Here is a 23,560-nt window from a genome sequence, read left to right as displayed (position 1 = left end):
CAGCCTGCTGTTCGGTTGTCCGTCTGGTCATTTAGGTCGTGACGGCCCCTGGCTTTTTATATACTAGGATTACTACTTCTTGGTATCCTATCTAAGTAATAAGACCCCCACCACTTCTTTATTTGAGAAACAGATATTCTTCTTTTGAAAGCTAAAATCACAAATTCAAATAATAGAGAACCAGCAAATGTCAATTACAATTTCAATCATAGTAGCTGAGAACATTACAAATACTCAGTTCACATACTGTCTATAGCATAGGAATGAACAGGACAAGTTCTGCTTACCATTCTCGACATGGGCAAGCCTGTGCATGAGAGGCAGCCAGACAAGGCACTGGGGAGGAGGATCGGCCATCATTGTGTCTAAAAACATATTTAACATGACCTTTTTCTGTGGAGAGAAGAAAAACATATATACTTTATATTTTTCAAATACCTCTGAACTCCAAGATTGTTAACTTGGGGCTTTCGCAACCAAGTTAATGAATTACATGTGGAATTTAATTGCAAAATAAAATATTTTACATTACTACAGACATTGCTACACACTACACTACACACTATACTACTCCTGTCTTCAAATGAATTTCTACATACATTATTTTATCTGAGTCTTAAAACAACTGTACAAGTTAAACGGGTTAGGTATTACTATCTTCGTTTTACAGGTGAGACAATGAAAGAACCAAACATTTAAATACAGGCAGTCCTCGGGTTACGTCGGACTCGACGTACATCGTTTCGTGGTTACGTTGCCATCTCCCATTTATTCATTAAAAAAGAAAGTTCCGTCATTTTGACGTATGTACATATGTGCTTTATGTTTTTTATTATTTATTTACCACAAGTAAAGGTCAGGTATTGTTATCTTTCTTTTAAATGTTTTTTACTGTTTCACTTCATTACTGCTGTGTATGTGCTCCATGTGAATGACATAGGTGCTTATGTAGGAGGGTTCCGACTTATGGCGAAAATCGCGTTACATCGCACCATAGGAATGGATCTCCGACGTAACCCAAGGACCTACTGTACCTTGTAAAGACCCTGCCCAAATTGGACGCGGAGCAGGAATAGAACTCAGATATCCTGCCCATCAGTACTAATCCCAGTACGCAGCGTGGAAGCACCCATCCCCACCTGACTATAAAGCATCAATGGGAACAGGAACTGTGGCTGAGGGGTTGTCTGCCGCATTTCCAGCATTCATAACAGAGCCAGGCACACAGCAAGCATTGAATAAGTAATTGTTGAGTAAATAACAAGGTGAGGGGCAAACACTCGTACACATCATTTAACAACCTCTTCATTTGTGTAAGAGAAAACTGGAGCTCTGAGTAGTGAAGTTATGTGACCAAACCACAGAAATAGATACAAGAAGGATGACATCAGAACCTAATATTCAAATGCCCATCACAGTACTCCCTCCATTATCCCATCTCCTTGGCTGGATTGCATTTGTTGGTCCAATCTTTGTTTCTCTCTTTTAAACAAGTATATTGTAAGCTTCCACTGTGTGGGAGACACTGATAAAATAATGTCCCACGTGGACATAGAAAATTAGAAGACAGCCTAGAAAAAAATAGTCAGGTGATGTAGATAAAACAAGTTCTCAACAATATTTCTAATTAATGAAATTCCTCTTTATTTTCTCTAACCTACAAAACACCTTTCCCAGCTCAAAAAGGAAGGGAAAAGGAGGACAGGGCAGTGCCATGTGACTGGTGTGAAAGTTCTGTGACTGTGACCTGGACACCAGGCGCCCACTTCGAACTTTATTCCAAAAGAAGAGCAAAGACACGAGGACACACAGGAGGATGAGAGGTGCAGAGCCCAGGAAACAGGCCTCTTCCAAGCCCTGGGCCCACAATCCAAAGTCTGGGGGGTTGGGGAGACACCGAGTATGAGGGGTGAAGCCGAAAGGCACCTAAAGGTCCTCTTTCTCTCCCAAGGAACTGCGTCCTCAGTGCCACCACTTTACTTGAAGTGAAAAACAGGATATAGAAAACGTGGTGCTGCCCCATAAAACTTTCAAACAGTTTATTTCAGAAAGGAAGGTAGAAAGATAAAAGCGGTTAGAGCTGACAAATACTTCGCCAGATGACTGCAAAGTAACTTCAACTTTGACCACTGATACATTCAGCACAGGGAAGCACCGAGTGCAGGCCGTGCGTCAGGAAGACGGATTTCCATCTGACCCACCACGGTACCTCCCAACAACGGTCCCATCACGCAAACATGTGTGACCACACACACTGAAGTCTGTGTATCTTTTTGGCAACTATGAGAATCTTGATTCCATTATAGGTAAATTAGAAGTCGTTCTTATTGAAAACAATCGTTAAAAGAAGAAACTGATACACAGGGAAGAGAAAAAACAGGTAAAGTAGATGGCAGAGCAAGAAAGAAGCTTTTGCAATAAAAACCTGAGAAATACGAAGCGGAGTCTCGGGCCAGGACAGAGCCTGCAGGCCAGCACTGCCTGGGGAGGGAAAGGTTCTGAGATCCCAGCAAGAGGGTGAGAACAGGATGAGGTCATCCGCTGCAGACCCTCTCTGTACAGGTGTGCACCGATGGTGAGGTTGGAGAAATAGCTACTAAGATAAGCTAAAGAGTCCCAAAGTGTTTTCCATCTCAGGCCTCCCAGTCACTAATTTCTGAGGCCTCAGTGGACTCTGGGAGATGAGTGAACAATGTCAAAGACAAAAGCAGAAAGTCACTGAACTTCTGAATGGAAGTCCAGACATGGAAAACACCTCTGATTATAAACAGGTAAGTAACTGCTACAAACCAAGATGAAATTAAAAATGCCTACTTCAAATTACTGACAAGGAAGATGCTAGGAAGTTTTTTAGCTCGTAAGAGGTGGTAAACAAATTAAGCATATCATATCATTTATTAAAATGTTTAATATTTCTACGTCTTCTATTTGTTAAAAATTACATATTTACAAATCCACTTATAATCCCAATACTACTTTCTCTGAAACAGTTTTGGTTTGCCTAGCATGGAGTTTAATATTCTTTTTCATCTTCAAGATAAAAAGGAACAATTAGTTTTGCTATCTCAGAAGACCCTCATAATATGCTCAGGATCAGTTTCCCAAAGTTGTCCTGAGGGAGGTCACACTGTCGCTTGAAGTCCTCTCTGAGTGAGAGGAAGGAAACCAGACTGGGTCCCATGCTCTGTCTCCCAGTAACCATGTGATGTGGGGAAAATCACTTAACACTCTGGTTTTCGTTTTCCTCTCTCTCAAGGGCAGTGGTTCTCGGAGTACGGTGAGAGGCTCTCCCGGGAGGTCCTGGAAACATTTTTAGGAAGTCCATGATGCCAAACTGTTTTCATAATAACGCAGACATTATTACCTTTTTCAAACTCATTCTCTCATGAGTGTACAGTGGGGTGTTCCAGAGGCAATGTGGCATATCCACAATTATCTGAAAAAGCTATTAAAATACTCCTCCCCAGGCCTGGCCTGTGTGGCTCAGCAGTTGAGTGTCGACCTATGAACCAGGAGGTCATGGTTTGATTCCCGGTCAGGGCACATGCCCAGATTGTGGGCTCGATCCCCAGTGTGGGGCATGCAGGAGGCAGCCGATCAATGATTCTCTCTCATCATTGATGTTTCTCTCTCTCTCCCTCTCCCTTCCTCTCTGAAATTAAAAAAAAAAAAAAAGTATTAAAAAAAATATATTCCTCCCCTTTCCAACTACATATCTGTGTGAGGCCAGATTTTCTTTCTATACTTTAACCAAAACATCATATCAAAACAGACTGAATGGGTAAGCAGATAGGAGATACCAGCTGTCTTCAACTGAGCATATCTGAGATTTGCAAAAATATAAAACGACATTCTCATTAAATTTTATGGTTTTAGAATATAGAGCTATTTCTCATTAAAATACATTACTAATGTAATAGGTTTATCATGGTTATTTTCAAAGACTTAAAAATACCTTTTAATTTATAATATGAAAATGCTGATATTTATAAACCACATAAATAAAAGCTCGTTGGGGTCCTCAATACTTTTTATTGTAATGAGGTCCTGAGATCAAAAAGTTTGAGAACTTTTGGGATAGAATTCCAGCTCAAAAAATCTGTGAGTTACTAAATAACAGTGTGAAAGATAGGCCGACTCACTTTTCTCCCTTTTTGTTTTATTTTCTCTTGAGTTGAACACATTCATTGCATTTTTCTTTTTTTGTTTTTAAACATTTTATTGTGAAATAACTTTAGATTTATGAGTTGCAAAGAGAGTACAGAGGGTTCTGGAATGACCTACTCTCAGCTTCCCCTACTGGTTTGTTTTTTTAAATCTTTATTGTTGAATTACAGATGTCCCCCTATTCCCACCATTGCCTCCCTCCATCCTGTTTCTGCCCCTCCCCATGCCTTCACCACCCTCCTGTCTGTGTCCACAGGTAAGATCTCTGGTTAATCTCTTCCTGCCCCTCTCCCCTCTTCCCTCTGAGATTTGTCAGTCTGTTCCATGCCTCTGATTCTATTTTATTCACCAGTTTATTTTGTTCATTAGATTTGTTTATTCTGATTTTTAGATTCGATTGTTGATAGCTATGTATTTGTTGCCATTTTATTATTCATACTAGAGGCCCGGTGCATGAAATTCATGCACGTGCGTGTGTGTGTGTGTGTGTGTGTGTGTGTGTGCGCGCGCGCGCATGCGCGCGCGCGTCCCTCAGCCCAGCCTGCGCCCTCTGGCAGTCCAGCAGCCCTCGGGGGATGTCCGACTATCGTCTTAGGCCTCAGTGCTGCTGCAGAGATGGAGAGGCTCCTCCCACTGCCACTGAGCTCGCCAGCAATGAGCCCAGCTTCTGGCTGCTTGGTGCCCCCCTGTGGGAGCACACTGACCACCAGAAGGCAACTCCTGCGTTGAGCATCTGCCCCCTGGTGGTCAGTGCACATCATAGTGACTGGTCCTTCTGCCATTCAATCGATTTGCATGTTAGCCTTTTATTATATGGGATTTTTTTCCTCCTCCTCCTCCTTCAAAAATCTAAGATCCTTGGAAGTCTCACTAAGTCCCTTGAAGCTCTCATGCAGATCCTCGAGTAACATTATAACCATGGTTTTGGACTCTGTATCCAGTAGTTTGCTTGATTCCATTTCTTTCATGTGTGATGTTTCTTTGTCTCCGCATTTTAGCTGCTTCCCTGTGTTTGTTTCTATGTATTAGGTAGAGCTACTATGTCTCCTGGAACTGGAAGAGTGGCCTTGAGTAGTAGGTGTCCTGTAGGGCCTAGTGGCTCAACCGCCTGTACATTCTCTCATTTTTTATAGCACAATAACATTTATGACAAAAACTATAACAAATTGTAAATTATGGAAATTCCTCCCCACAATTCTCATTTTTCTGTATTTCCCTCCAAGTGTATAAATGTTTCTATGTAATTATGTGCATAGTGTAGTAAAAATATATAAGCTGTTTTTTCACTTAACATTTTATTAAATATTTTATTGTTTTCCTACAAGGTCTTTATTTCTAATCATTTTAACAGCTGCCTGATCCACTGAGCAAAAACACCATGATTTGTTTATATCTTCCTCAGTGAAACACTGAGGCTGTTTCTCTCTTTGTACGCATTCTCATATTTTTTCTTAGAAAGGAGTGGTTCTGTTTGTCGCCTACATCACCACCCTCTGTCATTCTGAACCTCAATATTGACAATTTCTTACCCTAAATGCCATTCTCACTTCCCTCCCTACAACCTTGGCTAAGTCTTTCCTGTTTTAAAATGAGAGTGCAATCATCTCTTAAAAATGAGAAATCCAGTATTACATGAGGAAACCAGTAAAATAATTTAGCATTAGATCATTACAGCTGCCATTTCCAATCTCATCATTTCCGTTAAAAATTCTTGCCTGGCTGGTGTGGTTCAATGGTTGCACATCGACCTATGAACCAGGAGGTCATGGTTTGATTCCTGGTCAGGGCACATGCCCGGATTGCAGGCTTGATCCCCAGTGTGGGGCGTGCAGGAGGCAGCCAATAGATTATTCTCTCTGATCATTGATATTTCTATCTCTTTCTCCCTCTCCCTTCCTCTCTGAAATCAATAAAAATTTTAAAAACATAATTCCTCAATAAATCACAATTTGGAAAAACAACAACTCTATTTCCTTATGGGCAACAAGTAAATATTTCTTATCCATTGTCCTATTACTTATTTGGTAATCAGTTAAAGTATGACATGTAGTTCAAACTTGAAAACAACACTTTAAAAAACTTTTAGATTAAAATGTTTTTATCTAACTTTTGTGTAGAGTTATAGAAACATTTTACCTGACAAGGACAAGCATGCTGGTTATTAAAAAACTAGTTATAGGACTGGTGCTATGGGTGAGCCTTTCTATTAGACAATGAATTTGTCCATATCCACAGATTTATTTTGGACTTTGAAAATTAGAGTACTTTACAGTGACACAATGTAATGTTGCTGCACTTTCTATCAGAGCTATTTTATTTATTATAGCTAAAAGGATATTTGGAAAAACTTCATTTTCCTCTCTGCAAAGATTGTTTCATTTGAGAAAATCATGGAATAATATCAGGGAAAACAAGGTTGTAAGTACATCTATGAGCTTTAAGCTTTCTATTAGAATTCAAGCCAAAGACCCTTTCTCATACCTATTTGTTTTAAAATCCTTACTCGATCAATCCCACAAATACCCAGTAAGCACTGATCATTTTCCAGACACTGTTGTCATGGGGATGTAAAGTTGGAGACCAAGGTGCATCCCTCCAGGGCAAGAGTGAGCTAGACGTAACATGCCACGGGCTGCAGAAGAGGAGCAGCTAATCCCACATGAAAGACCCAGAGCATCAAAGGGGGGATATTTTAGCTGGGATTTGAAATACGAGGCCTTTGTTGGAGAAGAGGGGTCAGGGTTATTGGCATTTCAGTGACAGCTAATAGCATAAACAAAGACAAGAACTGTGTTAGTTAAGATTCATGCAAAATGCATATTACTCAACACGAGATATGCAAATTAAAAAAGATAACATTTTTCACCTATCAGATGGGCAAAAATTCCTAAGTGTAAGAACATGCACTGCTGGCAAGGCTGTGGAGAACAGATGCCCCTTTGCATTGCTGGTGGGAGGATCAAGTGATGCAGCTCCTGGGGCCTCAGCAATGTCTAAAACAGGGGTGGGCAAACTTTTTGACTCGAGGGCCACAATGGGTTCTTAAACTGGACCGGAGGGCCGGAACAGAAGCATGGATGGAGTGTTTGTGTGAACTAATATAAATTCAAAGTAAAGGAGCGGAGGGGAGAGCAAGAGAACCCTCCGCTCTTTCGGCTCCGCGGGCCGGATAGAACAGCCGAACGGGCCGGATCCAGCCCGTGGGCCGTAGTTTGCCCACGGCTGGTAAAAGAACCCAGGGCACAGCGACGGAGTGATCTGAGGAGCAGTGTGGAATGAAGGTGAGAGCTAGGCTGGGGTTAAGAGTGGTAAGCACCATGGTGCCATGATAAAAACCTCATCCAGCCTGGCCGGTGGGGCTCAGTGGTTGAGCATCGACCTATGAGCCAGGAGGTCACTTTGATTCCTGGTCAGAGCACACGCCTGGGTTGTGGGCTAGATCCCCAATAGGGGGCGTACAGGAGGCAGCCAATAAATGATTCTCTCTCGTCATTGATGTTTCAATCTCTCTCTCCCTCTCCTTTCTGAAATCAATGAAAAAAAAATTTTTTTAAAAAAACCTCATCAAGCCCTAGCTGGTTTGGCTCAGTGGATAGAGCGTCGGCCTGTGGACTGAAGGGCCCGGGTTCGGTTCCGGTCAGGGGCATGTAGCTTGGTTGCGAGCACATAGGGAGTGTGCAGGAGGCAGCTGATCGATGTTTCTCTCTCACCGATGTTTCTAACTATCCCTCTCCCTCTCCCTTCCACTCTGTGAAAAATCAATAAAATATATATATATATATTTTTTTTTTAAAAAACCCTCATCAAGTAGGAAATAGGACTTAGTCATGTGTTGTTTTTAAGCAAAATCAGGACATCAACTGGACTGTATTTTAAAATGATGACTCTAATCTGCTTATGATTAAAAGAAATAATAAAACAAGCTGTATCTGAGGAGGCATTGTCCTCTTCTTTAAACTGCCATTAGGCCATTAAGTAAAGCGACTAAGAGACCAGGGTCCTCCGGTTTTTTGGTGAAGAATTTTTCTGCTTTGCCTGAAGACTGGTGAGCCATACAGCTCTAGGGTAGGAGGGGACGGGGAGTGAATAGCAAACAATTCTCCGCAGAGGAGTACTTTGTTTCATTTATGCCTTCTCTCTCCCTGCAACCTGGATTATCTTGAAGCAAATTCCAGACATATTATCCCTTGAATTAACTTTACTCCAATGTTTTATTATATGGACAACTCGGATGTGTCTGAGGCTTAGAGCATTCTTATAAGAGTCTTTTTGCAGACATACCTTTTTATTTCATGTGGGAAAAAACGTAGGAGTAGAATTACTGTGTTAAGAAAAGGTGTCTGTTTAGGTTTAAAACAAACCACCAGGGCTTCTTCCAAAGGGGCTTGTAAGAGAGTTCCGGCTGCTCCAAATCTTTGCCATGATTTGGTGTCAGTCACTGAATTTTAGCTATTCCAGCAGATGCGTTCTGTTGATTAACTTATAAATTTTTGTCGTTGTTGTTGTGTTTTTAAAACTATTAAACTACATGAAAATATACCCCTTATTTGGGTTAGTTTGTGAAAAGCAGGCAAGTTGTTTTTATAAAAAGTATCTGATGGTGTATGAGCTAACTCGCATTAAAAACAAAACAAACAAACAAAAACAAAAACCGCCTGTAGGGAAACAAACCGTATGGGGAAAACTCATTTTCAAAAAGAAACCCCAAATGCACTGAATTTAACTCCTGCTGCATGAAACTCTATCCCAAGTCTCATTTTGCTGTTGTTGTTGTTGCATTCATAGACCAAACATAATTCAACTTTCCTGTGGATGAAGATAAGCTTCTTTGAATTTTCCAAACCGGCCATGTATAAAACCAGACTGAGCTTTTTTATAGGAATCTGAAGCAGGTGAAAAGCAACGATTAGGTTGTGAGTTCAAAGGCCTGACATTCATGACACAGGTAATTTGCAGAATCCTAGATAGCATTCTTAGAATTAACAATTAGAATTTTAAAAATATCCTTCAACGTTCTAAACCATTATTCCAATACTAGAGGCTCAATGCACGAAATTCGTGCACTTGGGAGGGGTTTGTCTCCCAGCCCGGCCTGTGCCCTCTCGCAGTCTGGGACCCCTTGGTGGGCATCCCTCTCGCAGTCTGGGGCTCTTGCAGTCCAGGACCCCTTGCTCCTTACCGCCCGCCTGCAGCGGAGGCGGGAGAGGGTCCTGCCACCACCATTGCACTCGCCAGCTATGAGCCCGGCTTCTGGCTGAGTGGTGCTCCCCCTGTGGGAGTGCACTGACCACCAGGGGCAGCTCCTGTGTTGAGCGTCTGCCCCCTCGTGGTCAGTACGTGTCATAGCAACCAGTTGTTCCACCATTCGGTTGATTTGCATATTAGGGTGTTATTATATAGTATTAGGTTCTCATTATAGTATTCACATTATAAGTAAATCGAAGATTACTTTAGATAGTACCCCACATAACTGTCAACCATTGGTCAAATGTTGCTCTTCAATGGTACTTCTTTGTATAAAGTCTCCTTCCCATTACTTCATAGGAACATTCCATAACCAGATCGGTTTTCAGCCTGGCCTCCAGGAAGCACTGTGTAAAGAGCTACATGGACAACAGATACAAGAGTACCTTCCCCCCAGTATTGTGGTGTCTTCTTCATCGTCACCTCAGGTATAGCTCTGGAGGGTGTTTAATGCCTGCAGGACACTTAACGCCAGGATATGTTTGGACAGCCTCGTGTTATTTGAAAATGCATATTCGGGGGGAAATGCAAACTGTGCTTTATTAGAATAAATTGAAGCACAGAGATATTCTTAACACACTAAAAGCTGATATTGCTATTTATGCTGAGAGAAAAAAATGACGTACAGAGGCTAACTTTCACAAGTGTGCACGAACTGGGAAGAATACCTCCTCAGAAGCTACTAAAAATAACTCTTCTATATTATGGGTGCAACTTCAATGCTGAAGCTGAGAATCTCTAAACAAACCATAAAAGACTGTTTGAAAGATGAATTCAGATAAGTATGAATTCTGAACTTTTAATGTAAAAAGGGGCGTATGGGTGTTAGTTTTTGGTTCTTCTGTGAATCAAAGTATCACAGGTCAGGAGGGTCTGTTCCTTTTATATTGTGACCTTTTGTTTAAATCATTTCAGACTTACAGAAAGGTTACAAAGGACTATTTTAAAAATTATATTTGTCATCAAACTAGATTCCTCAAATGTTAACACTGCAGTACAGACACAGTCTACCCTTATATATTTATTTATATTTATTGTATTTTTTTTAAATTTTAAATATGTTTTTTTGTTGTTGTTAGTATCACAGATATCTCCCAATTTTACCCTCTCCACCCCTCCTCTCAGCCACACTGTATTTCTTAAAAACCAGGGTATCCTCTTAATTCAAATATCAAAATCAGGAAATTACCATTCATTGACAGAATACTATTAGCTAGTCTACAAGCTTTCTTCAGATTTTTCCAACTGTCCCACTAATGTCCTTTCCTTTATCAGAAAGAAAATCCTGGCTCATGGGCTGCATTCAGCTTTCATGTCTCTTTGGACCCTGTAGTCTGGAACAGTTCCTGTCGTTTTTTATCTTTCGGGACCCTGACATTTTGAAAGCCTACAGGCCAGTTATGCTTCAGAAATCCCTGCCATTGGGAGATGAGACTCGGGTGTGCTTTCCTGGCAGGAGGACCACGGGATATTGGGAACTTCTCAGTGAATCTTACCCGGAGGCAGCGATAGCAGCTGGTCCCTCCCCTGGTGATAGGGATTTTGTCACTTGGTTAAAGTCGTTTCTGACAGGTTTCTCTGTGGGGAGTGGCTACAGCGTTCGGACAGGTTCAAGCCTCGGACTAATGAGAGGGCATGGTCCTCTCGTGGCAAAGCCATGTGCAAGTCCCAGCTTGGAGGGCAAAGCCTTCCCAGCACAATTATAGCCAAAGGCTATAGTTGTAAGCTTGACCTTATGGTCCAAACCTGTGGTCCCAGGTGGCCAAGTGAGGTAGGCTGCAGGAGATGCAGCAAGTGCTGCCAAAACAAAGCTTGATAGAGTTCAGGTGCACGTAACTGAGTAAATTCAAAACCCGTGAGAACACGGTAAACATCTAGACCACGCCCTTACTGTGCCTTGTGGAATCTGGCTATAAAATAAAGACTCAGCTTGCAGGCTGTGGCACTGTCTCTCCATCCGAGAGCAGCGTCCCCCTAGCCCCAGCTTTATTCTCTTGTCGGTCTTCTTTAATCCTTCCCTGCCCTCCCTCAGGTTCACCCCTGGCCGTGCTGAGTGCGGCACATTTCTCCACTGTAGAGTTGTTACGTTTCCTTTGTAATTAATAAATATTTTATAGGGAGACACTTTCAAACTATGTCACTAGCCTTTTTCCATTAATTTTTCACCCACTGGTTTTAACATAGATTTTCTTCCGAATTCCCTGCTTTCCAGAACTTTCCAAGTGTAGCCTGAAGTTCCTTTTATCTCATTGCTACCAGAAAAAAAAAAATGGATGCTATAGCCAGCGTCCACTCTGCTCCGAGTCCTTTGAGGCACAGTTAATGTCTTAGGAATACGCTCCTGTCACCTCTAGAGGAGGACCACAAAGGGACCCCCACAAATAAAGAGGAAACCAAATCCATCTTTCTTGCCTATGAAAATGGCAGTGTACCCCGAGGGACCGTGGGCGCAGCTGAGAGCGGTGCGGCTCTGCTTGTCCTCAGTGTTCAGGAAACAGCGACCCAGCACTGGGCAGAGCTGGGTATCCAAGCTCCGGTGCTTCCTGGCTTACAGAACTCGTTACGGACAGTGGTAGATGTCCAGCAGCAATAACATAAGCACTTCATCGTGAATGTTTTCTTTAAACTTTTAGTAACTTAAAATATGTCAAATGCTATTTCTTCAGAAAAGACGCTCCTCCTCCTCCTCTCTCTCTCAAAAAAAAAAAAAAAAGAGTTCTCAGGTGGATTTTTTATCCCCCCTTTCACCCTCCCAAACTCCCCACCCCGGACATACACCTCTGTTTCTTCCCCTGCCCAGAACCCATATCCTTCTGCTGAAGCAACCTGGGGAACCCCGAGAAAACGCGGTGGGGTGAGTGCCCCTCAGTCCTTGGCTGTGACCCGCCCTTACCTGCTGTGGGAAACAGGTGCGGACTGCGTGCTCGGTGTAACCGAAAGACGGCCCTTCAAAGACAGCTGTTGGGAGCTTCAGCACCTCCTTCAGAAACTGGTCAAACTTGCTAAATACCATTAAGCCATTGGAATCTGACATCTGGGAGAAAACATCTGAGAACAAAACCAAATAAAGTCAAACTATCAAGAAACTTCAACTTTTGATACATGGCTCTATGTCATTTGTACCATTAGAAAGATCATGAAGTATCATTAGAAAGTATCATGAAGTTAGCACGATTTTTAGTCAACATGGACTCTCATTTTTTATTAACATTGCGTGGGTACTTTGTTGATGAGGCCCACCTACTGAACATTCATCCTAAACATCAAACCCAATAACCACTCAGGCACGTCCACCTACCTACTCTTTTTCAGTGTCCGGAACTAGATGATATATAATTTTTATTTTTTTATTAAATTCATACCAGCGTATCTTTATCCCTTAACATTTATATATGTATTTATATAAGACATATGCATGTTTGAGTGTATGACTATATTAGCATATTGGTGATGAGGTGTGAAATAAATTGTATTATATTTGTATGTTCATATACTAATGATGCAATGTATTCCCATGACAGAATAAGTTGGAAGGAAGATACAGCATGGTAAAAATAGTCCATCTAGTGAGTTCCAAAGTAGAATAAAAAGAACTCAGGTAGCCTGACTGGCATGGCTCAGTGGTTGAGCATCGACCTATGAACCAGGAGGTCACGGTTCGAATGCCCAGGGTTGCAGGCTGGATCCCCAATGGGGGGCATGTAAGAGGCAGCCAATCAGTGATTCTCTCCCATCATTGATGCTTCTATCTCTCCCTCTCCCTTCCTCTCTGAAATCAATAAAAAATATTTTTTAACACATTAAGCGCCCAGCCTGTTTTGTCTTCCGGACGGAAAGTATAGTGTCAGTCACCGGTGACTGACAGGGCGCTGAATGTGTTAAAAATGTTTCAAATTAAAGGCACAAATATTGGTTAAGTCATTTCAAAGGCTCTCTTGACATTAAAACAAGAAAACAAACAAAAGGATCAAAGAAAAAAGGGGAGTGGGCAAAATTATAGGAAAAAATATAAAAGAAAAGGTAAAAGCGGAAAGATCAAAATAAAAGGAAAGAAAAGTAGAAACACTAAGGCATATTCCATAAACTAGAAAGCCTAATTTAAAGGAACATTGACAGAGGTAACAGCAGAGAGCACCTTCAGTGGCAGGAAGACGGAGAAACTAAGAACAGCAAAGACAATGTTGCCCAGTAAGCAGGTAGAAGAAAGTGAACAACCAAATATTACTTGGTGTTACAATGCGGTTACAGCTCACGTTACTGTTACTCAGCCACTTCAAGCAGACAGAACACAGCTGGGAACTGGAAAGCCAGCGGGAAAAGGGGTTCCCCCAACAGCCCCAACCACCAGTCATACTACAAAAGCTCAGTGCTTCTCTCCTGATTACGAGCACTCAGTACGTCCTTACTTTAAGGAGAATGCTGGGAAGCTTGGATACATCTCCTTGGTCCGTAGTGTATCAGAAGTAAATCAGAAGCAGAGAGAGATTCGTAGAGACTGGTACACTGACAATACCATCACATCTACCAGTGATAAAGGACAACCGACATCACCATGGCCACCAACAAGCACAGCAACAAACACTCAAGAAATGGGGGAAAAAAAAACACACAATAGCCTGAAAACATGAGATGGGACAGATAGCCAAGCCTCACAATCGGCCCTACGTGCACCTGAGAATGACATTCCTCAGAGATGAAAGTGTTTAAATTACAGTCAGAGAGCTCTGTTTAATGTGAGAGGGCCCGACCACATTTAAAGTCATTTCTGCCCTGGATGATTAAAATTTTAAAGTGGAGGCAAGCTTCAAAACCTGAATATTTTATTTATGTTACTCCTCTCATTCTCTATCTAAGATATTATGGTACAATAAGAATAATGAAACAGTGACAGATGGTAATGCAACTATAGTTTAGAAAAGAAGGAGATAACCAAGCCATATTTTAAATCTACCTGGATAATATGAACTTGGTAATGAGTTACCCAGCATGGCTTGTAACTAACTCCTCACCCATATGCAGTGTGCACTGGCCTGGCATTCTGAGCACCCTGGACATGTCACGCTTGCCTGGACGTGCACACTTCAGTGCTGCTTGAATACAGGTCAGTGTGCGCCTCCAAGAAGTGCAAAAGCCACATTAAAAAAAAAAAAACACTAAAAAAAGACGAAAAGGAAAACCTGCTATCACTTAGGTACCTTCCAAATTTCACATACTACTAAAATTTCTACCTTTTCACTAACAGTTCCAACAGAGAATTTCAGTAATTTTAGTACTCAATCAACAATTTGTACTTAGCAAAATCTTAGCACTTACTATGTGCCAGGTATCAGCTCTATTTAGATGTAGCAGATGTAATCATAGAAACTTAATAATTCCAGAGACATCTAAAATGTGCATTTTTATATATAATCAATTTTCTATTATCAACCAGTTTATTCAGTACTAATTAAATGGTGATTTACATTCATTTTTTAGCCATTTTAAAATATTTTATTTTTTCAATTACAGTTGACATTTAATATTATTTTATATTAGTTTCAGGTGTATAGCATAGTGATTAGACATTTATATAATTTGCAAAGTGATCCCCCAATAAGTCTAGTACCTACCTGGCACCATACATAGGTATTGCAATATTAATGACTACAATAATATTTCCTATGCTGTACATTATATCCCATGACTATTTTGTAACTACCAATTGTACTTCTGACTCCCTTCACCTTTTTCACCCATACCCGCACCCCCATGTTGATGTATATTCTTTACCTGAAATCATCATTAAAAAACAAAATCCCAACTTTCTTTTTCTTTCTGTTTGAATGAAGAATAATTTCATCTATATTATATTATCTTCCTCAGAAAAACACCACGCTAGAATTAAAAAATTATTAAGAGCCTGGCCAGAATGGCTTAGTGGTTGAGCACTGACCTACGAACTAGGAGGTCGCGGTTGGATTCCCAGGTTGTGGGCTCCACCCTCAGTAGGGGGCATGCAGGAGGTGGCCAATCAATGATTCTCTCTCTCCCTCTCCCTCTCCCTTCCTCTCTGAAATTAATACAAATATATTTTTGAAAAGGAATTATTAAGAAATTTCAGTCCAAAAGAGTAATATTGCGACGTTAAAAAAACCTCAAAAGAGCACTTAAATAAAACGGTACTTTTCACGACCAAAAATGTGTTTAACATGGCAACTGTTTCTGAAATGAAGACAAACCGAGTAAGTTTGACCAAAAACATCTAAGACCTTTAGAATTTCAAAATCTGTATCTAGTGAGCCACCTAGCTTTCCAACTTCAGGGTCATGGTGACATGTAATAAAAAGCTCATGTTGGTGGGGGAGGGCGGATGGAGGGATTGAGCAAAAAATAAAAAAAGAGAATTCATGACCACGGACAATAATGTGCTGATTGTGGGGGGAGGAGGAGGAGGGCATAAAGGCGACAAATGGTGACGGAAAAAATTAAATTAAGTTAAATTAATTAATTAAAAATAAATTAAAATGAACAGAATAGAACAGAGTATTACCCCTGGCCAGGGAAGTACAGGTTTCACTTTTGTGAAAGATAATCTAAGCACTGGGTTCTAATGCACGTAATGAAGTGATCTTGCCCAAAAGCTTGTACTTGAATCTGAAGTTTCTATATCTTTCAATTAAAACAAAAGAATGCAGGGCACAGAGGAACATCATGGGGACCCAATCATCAAAATCCAGTCTATGAGAAATGCTACAAGACAAATGACCCATTTTCTTCAACAAATCGATCCACAGGGTATCTCAACATTTCATTAAACCCACAGCTTCTATCTTAACTCCCTGAAATCTGAGTCCCTTCCTCTCTGGGTGCCTGTATAATGGCGCTTCGATCACGTACAGGACCAGAATGGAGGCGTATAACCAAGGAGCTTAGAGCAGGGCTCTGAAGCTAGACAGCCTGCTCTGGAATCCCAGCTTCGCCCCTCAGTTAACTCTTCTATAAAATGGAGAAAATACCACCTGCTGCTCAAAGAAATTTTAAGGATTCAGTGAGAAAATATATGTAAAGCGTCTGGCACAATGCTTGGCATATCTTAGGCATTTAGTAACTATCTAGAGTGAATGAATGAAAACCATAAGCAGAAAAAGTAAATAATTGTGCATTTCACCTCCTCAGACTTCATCTAACCACCTTTCTACAGTATCTAGTGAACATTAAAATGCCAAAGTGGCCAATAGTAAGGGGAAAAAATAGGAAAGATAATTGGAAAAACATGCTGCCAATTTCTAAGTAACTGAGCTCGACTCCAAGGTGCTCAGGAACAGTTTAATCGCAGCAAATAGAACCTGATGAAGAAGGGGTTATTAAGAACAGGGCTGCCGGGCCAGTGTGACTCAGGGGTTGAGCGTTGACCTATGAATCAGAAGATCATGGTTCGATTCCCAATCAGGGCACATGCCCAGGTTGCGGGCTCCATCCCCAGTAGGGGGTGTGCAGGAGGTAGCTGATCAATGATTCTCTCTCATCACTGATATTTCTATTTCTCTCTCCCTCTCCCCTCCTCTCTGAAATCAATAAAAATGTATTTTTTTTAAAAAAAGAAAGGGCTGACCTTGACCAAACCTGGTAAAAACAATCAAATTTATTTTCTAATTAAAAGTAATCAACACAATCATCTTCAAACACAGTAATTTTTAATAATATGGAAAACATTTTTAAAGATTTTTTAAAATGTCAACATTACTGCTCTGAATCTCAATTCTCTTGCTTATACTAAAAAACAAATAGTATACACATTAATTCAACCAACTTTTCCATCTGAACATTAGGTGGCATAATTTACTACATACTTTGAGTCAGGTGAGTAATATAGTAGTAAAAAAAATAAAAATGTTCAATATAGAATCATCCAAAATTCTGAAAAATATTCATTTAAAACTGCTTAAAAGTTCTAATTTGAAAATAAAATATTTCAAATAATATGAAAATACTTACATCTCAATTTGTCCAGCATTTTTCCACCACACATAGTTGCTAACATAGCTTTAACTGAAAATACTGTCATTTTGCCTCGGCCCTCACTGAAAAAGAAATTATATTAGAAATAATTGTTATCTGGAACCACAATGGCAATCAAATGTATCACTAAACATCGGGAAACCAATAAATTGATCCTTACCCTTTTCTGCCATATTACTTTGGATAGTTAGAAACCTTGGATTTTTTTTCCCTTTGTAGAATTAAGGCTTCATCTCTGCTAAGTGAATAATGCTAGAAATGAACCCAAATTATTTAGGGACTAGAGGCCCACCCAATGCACAAAATTCATGCAAGGGCCTTGGCCCCGGCCTGCACCTGCCACCGGGTGGCTGGGTCCAGTCTAATTAGCATATTACACTTTTATTATTATAGATGAGTTTCATAAACATTCTATAAGGCAATTTCTACTGGCTGTGTAGGCAGAAGTCAACTGGATGAACCAGAAGTAAATTTCTCATCAACTTAGCCCATTAAATTCACAGCTGCAATGTTTTTAAGTATTCAAAACTGAGGCACCACTTGTTTTGAACACTAAGTCAGAAATGTGTCCGTCCATCAGGGCATTATAACAACAGTTTACTGTTGTGTAATAAACCAACAGGGTGCACACTGCTATAAAGATTTATAGTTCATTCATCTTTGTTTATTTTTACTGTAACAACCTTCATATTCTCAGGTGTTTATTCTAAGGAGCTCTATCATACCTGTCTCAGGTCTTCCCAGATCACAACTGTGAGAAAAGTGAAGGAGAAGGGTCAATAGTAATTCTTTTTAGGAATTGGGAAGATGAAATGGAGAATAACATGGATGAACTACCCAAAGTAATGCTGCACATTACCTGTACAGCCAAACAGATCAGCAAGGCCCCTGGCCCAACAAGCACCTGGCTCCATCCAATCAACTATGCCCTGGCTCACAGCAGGTGAAAACTCCACCAGCCAGTTTTAAAGTCATCATATGTAAGTAAACAAGGGGCTACTGTGCTGGTTTTACACAGCTTGTGCTCACAAAGTGTCATAGCAACTTAGTAAAATAAATACCTTTGTAATGATGAGAACGATGTTATCTTAGTTTTATAAAGCAAGTGTCATCCTATTTATATTTACTAATGGCCCTATTACATTTACTATTTATATTAACTATATATATATTATCCTATTTATATTTACTACGTGTCTCCCATTTTCCAAAACTTCTCTGTATACAGTAAGACCATACCTGAAAAAAAAGGCTAATTATCTATAAGCTAGAAGGTTCTCAGTGAAAGCATCGCCATGAAATACCAATGTTAGTCTGGTTTTTAACTATTACATCTCATTAAGTTTATTCATAACATAAAAGAGAAATCCCTACAACTAGTTAAAATTAGGATGGGATACTTTAAATATACAGTTTATATCCCTGATGAACACAGATGCTAAAATCCTCAACAAAATTCTAGCAAACCGGATCCAGCATTACATTAGAAAGATCATACACCATGACCAAGTGGGATTTATTCCAGGGATGCAAGGCTGGTACAGTATCTGCAAATCAATAAACGTGATACATCACATAAACAGAGAGACAAAAATCACATAATCATATCAACTGATTCAGAAAAGGCATATGACAAAGTCCAACACCCTTTTCTGATAAAAACGCTCAGCAAAGTGGGAATAGAGGGATCATACCTCAACATAATAAAGCCTTATATGACAAACCTACAGCCAACATCATACTCAATGGGCAAAAACTAAAACCATTTCCCCTAAGAACAGGAACAAGACAGGGATGCCCGCTTTCACCACTCCTGTTTGACATATTAACTGAACGTGCTAGCCACAGCGATCGGACAAGAAGAAGAAATAAAAGGCATCCAAATTGGAAAAGAAGAAGTAAAATTGTCATTATTTGCAGATGACATGATACTGTACATAGGAAACCCTAAAGACTCCATCAAAAAATTATTTACAAATACATATGCTGTGTTCCTGTCTCAGTACCTGGCGTATGGCACCTGGAAATGATAAGGAATATTCCTATGTCAAATATCACCGTGTTATATGAGCAACACCAGTGGCTATGAAGAGCATCAATTATGTTAAAATGCATGGATTTCTAAGACTGATGGAGGCCTTTTACAGTGGACATTTCCTTTTGGTCACCAGCCCTCCAAATGCCGAGTCTACATTTAAGCAGACCCTACCTTATGTGACAAGTACTCTTCCCACTAACAAAATATTGAAAAAGGAAAACACTCAGATATCTGTTTTCCCATTTTTCTTCAAAACTCAGACATGGGCACATGACAAAATCTCCACCAATAAGACGCACCACTCAGGACTCCAAATAGAAAACTATGATCTTTGAGACGCTGGAATTCCGAACAGTGCACCTGGAGGGACGGCAGCTGCTGGAGCGGTCCCACCCGGGGTGAGGCAGCAGACAGGGACTCGTGTGGCAGCAGCTGCAGCCCAGCATCTGTGGTGTTTGGAGCACAGGCAACAATATCTGTGCCCCGACTGGTGGCGGAAGTGCTTTGTGAGACCCTTTTTGTGTGACTTTGAGCTTTCTTCTTGGCAGTATGATCTTCAAGCCTACACTTTCCCAACACGCTCAGAGAGTCTTTAATAAGACCCACATCCTTTTAATAAATTAACCAGAGAGGGTTTCTACTGCTTACAACTAAGCACTCGGAGGGATACATACAGCTTCTTTCCTGAAGGAGAGTGGTCCAGAGAGATGAAGCAACAAGAGAAAACATTCCTGAAGGGGGAGGAGGCATGGCTGGCGGCCGGCAGAGTGAGAATGAAGGAGTGCTCACAAACAGAGTCGAGCCTTGCTACACAGATAATGACATTTTTTAAGGTAAATGTGCTCAAAACACTTCTTGCAGACACAGATTTCATGATGCAAGAACATCCAGGAAATTCCACAGGGGAAAGTAAAAATTAACCTCAGAAGAGATCTCCATCTGGGAGAAGAAAGAGGAGCTTCTGGGGGGATGACAGCATTCTGTCTTGGCCACTGTGGTACTTATATTTGCTTTATAACAATTCATTTTAAACTACACTTCATTTTCTGTGTTTTTCTGTAGTTGTTTTCTATTTCTCAGTAACAGCTGTTTTAAAAAACGAATCCTGGGAAAATAAAGGTTACCATTACTGGACGAAGCTAATGGTTTAAAGGAAAAATAATGAAGGGGAAACCCGTAGGTTAAAAGACACCCAAGAGGCCCTGGCCGGGTGGTTCCGCTGGTTAGAGTGTTGTCCCGATAGACCAAGGTGTGGGTTCACTTCCGCGTCAGGACACAGACAAGAATCAACCAATGAATGCATGAATAAGTGAACAATCAATCTCTCTCTCTCTCTCTCTCTCTCTCTCTCTCTCTCTCTCTCTCTCTCTCTCTTCTCTGTGTGTGTGTGTGTCTTTCTCTCCTTTTCACGTTGAATGCTAAAAACAAAACTATATTTTTTTAAAAGCAAAAATAAACCAGTACAATCAACCAAAGGACTTGTATGCATGCATATATAAGCACAACCTATAGACATAAGACACTGGGTGTGGGGGGGAATGAGGGCAAGTACCGGGGGGTAGGTGAGGCTGGGGGGAGGTCAATGGGGAAAAAAAGGAGACATATGTACTACTATTTGTAATACCTTAAACAATAAATACAAAAAAATGAAAAAAAAATAAAAATAAACCAGTACATTTTAATTTCTGAATATACCCAGTTGGCATATTATGGAATGGATATTGCTCACTTAGCAGCTTAATAACCTATGACTATACCCTTTACCTTATTAATTCTTTTTTCTTGAAAAAACTCATTCTTGATCCTTCCCACCATATATCTGAATTTGATCTATAGACACTGGCCAAGTAACTAAGAGTTAAAACTAAGAGTTAGCTGCCCTTGGCCACGGCATATATAACCTCACCCAAGTCCATGTTTCCAGTGATTCCAAGGTAAAGTGCAGGTTCATACCAGAATCAATTCTCTTCAAACAAGATTTGGGAAAGATCTGGTTTCATCAAAAAACATGGCTCACTTAAAATCTGACCTGTGATAGCTCAGAGTTGATTAGTAGGTCAATATTAAAGATGTGACACAGTGAGCAGTGACGATTAACCCCCACGTGAAGACACTAAAATGAAAAGGTAAACAGGTAGTATTTGTTGACGATGACAGGAGAGAGGAAGCTTGTTATTTTAACCCTGCCCAAACAGAATCGCTCCGAGGAGCACTCTCCCTCCATAAAGAGAATGATTTTCTTTCTCAGACATCTCTGCATGATTCATTTCCATAGACCTATCATTTTACAGGCTGACAATAAACCAAGTACATGACTTCTAAAAAGAGTTCTTATTATCCCAAACTGAGAAAACACCATGATTACCTGTGGGCCAAGCTAAGCAGACAGTGAGTCACCCTGAATAAACACCTATGTTTGAACATGCAGGTAGGGACCGCAGAGGCGTCTGCAGCCCTCACCTGTGCCCTCTGCATGGGACCTGCTCATTTCAGTTGTCACGTCTCAAATGCTGCCTACATTTTTATATTTAAATCACCTAATCCGGGTGATGTTTACAGCTTTGCTCTATCTAATAAGAGAGTTTGTTATTCAAATTAATACTTTTGAAAAACAAGACGATTTTTTTACTTAAGAAAACAAGCTGTTTTTACATATTTAGCAAACAACTGCGGATGCTGCCAACTATAATTTAGAACTCCTCTCATGAAAACAGACTTCTATTTTAGAAACATTATTCCCAATTATCACATGTAGCTAAAAGGAATAAGAGCATTTCTCTTTGATTTCCAAAAACTCTTATTTTTCCAATTAATCCCAATTTACAAAACTTCCAGTGAATGGATTATGCAATAATCAACTACAAATCAAGAATCCATTTGGCAAATATCAAATAGCTACATCAAGTAAAATCAACAAAAAATGTTATTCAATTTTATCATCATCAGAATGCCTGATCATTCTTTTTACCTGCTAATTTTCATTTCAAATTTATAAATATTTATTAAGAAACCAGGGCTGCACTTGAGAAATCAAAGAAATGCAAAATAGAATGTCTGCTCTCAAGGATTTTCCATCTTATTGATGAAGCAGTTCAGAGCATTAGTCTTCAGAAAGGACTTACACTGAATAATTCCCCTCCCAACTGTGATTCTAAGTTGACAACCCTCAGCAGGAAAGTGTGGGAGAGGAACGATTAAGAAACAAACTCTCTTACTTAAAATTAAGTAAGCATGCAAGGTACTAGCCTGTCGTAGGCAGCGATCATGAAGTTGAGGAGGAGGCTGATGGACTGGTCCACGCTGATCTGGTGAGTGGAAGGCAGGCGCTTGTTCAGCTGGTAGTAGATGGATGAGATGACCGTTTCGAGGCGGGACACACTCATCTCCGTGCTGTGGTCCAGTGTATTAAGGCCATTGTCTCGGAAGGCTTCAATCATGTTCCAGATATCAACGAGATGGACTGAAACACAAACAAAATAAACTATCAACAATGTGAAGTTTTAATTAATCAGAAAGACATACAAATTTTACATGTAACAGGTCAGTGAAGGGTGGCAGAATATGCCACCCCAAAATGCCACTTTGGCATAAGGATTCTTTTGAGCTGAAGATACTTGAAAAATAGCAGTGCCAAAATGGGCACTTGGACCCCCACCTTTTCTTCCTGACAGCCGGAAATAAAACTCCCATGTGAAAGATGCCTTTCTTACTCCAAGGGGGGAAAAACATTCTAATCACACAGACAGTGGATTGAGGCCAAAATTAATCTGTACAGACTTGTTAAAATAACTCTAATCTTCCCTTAGTCTCCCCATATACACATTTTTAGTTACTTTTCCACAATTGCTATTCTTTGTGCATCCTAGTATATTAGCATTTAGACCTAGTCACTTCTTTGGGTCTTCATTTTCACATGTAAAAATGTGTATGTTTTTTCTCCTGCTAATCCGTCTCGTGTCGATTTAATTCTCAGGCCCAACCAGAGATCCTGAGAGAGTAGCTGTGAAGTATTGACTCCTCTACAATAGCCTCAAAAATATATGATGCAAAATTTAACTGAATGTCAAAGAGAAAAATTCAACAAGCTTTGAGGGAAATATTCACACACCTCTC

At 40.3% G+C, this 23,560-nt stretch overlaps 1 protein-coding gene across 33 annotated transcripts in view; it reads right to left on the bottom strand.

Moving 5' to 3' along the window:
- Positions 1–23,560, bottom strand: part of DTNB (dystrobrevin beta) — a 164,875-nt gene that overhangs the window by 115,249 nt on the left and 26,066 nt on the right. For all 33 annotated transcript variants that reach the window (XM_080686161.1, XM_080686147.1, XM_080686146.1 and 30 more), the window contains exons 4-7: positions 22,694–22,907; positions 17,386–17,471; positions 12,305–12,459; positions 288–393 (exon numbers count right to left, since the gene is read on the bottom strand). In XM_080686161.1, coding sequence (XP_080542287.1) covers positions 288–393; positions 12,305–12,459; positions 17,386–17,471; positions 22,694–22,907 — 561 coding nt within the window. The remainder of the gene's footprint in view (positions 1–287; positions 394–12,304; positions 12,460–17,385; positions 17,472–22,693; positions 22,908–23,560) is intronic.

The sequence above is a fragment of the Plecotus auritus genome (assembly GCF_963455305.1).
Source record: "Plecotus auritus genome assembly, chromosome: 8".
Lineage (NCBI taxonomy): Eukaryota > Metazoa > Chordata > Mammalia > Chiroptera > Vespertilionidae > Plecotus > Plecotus auritus.
This window is presented reverse-complemented; position numbering and strand designations above follow the sequence as displayed.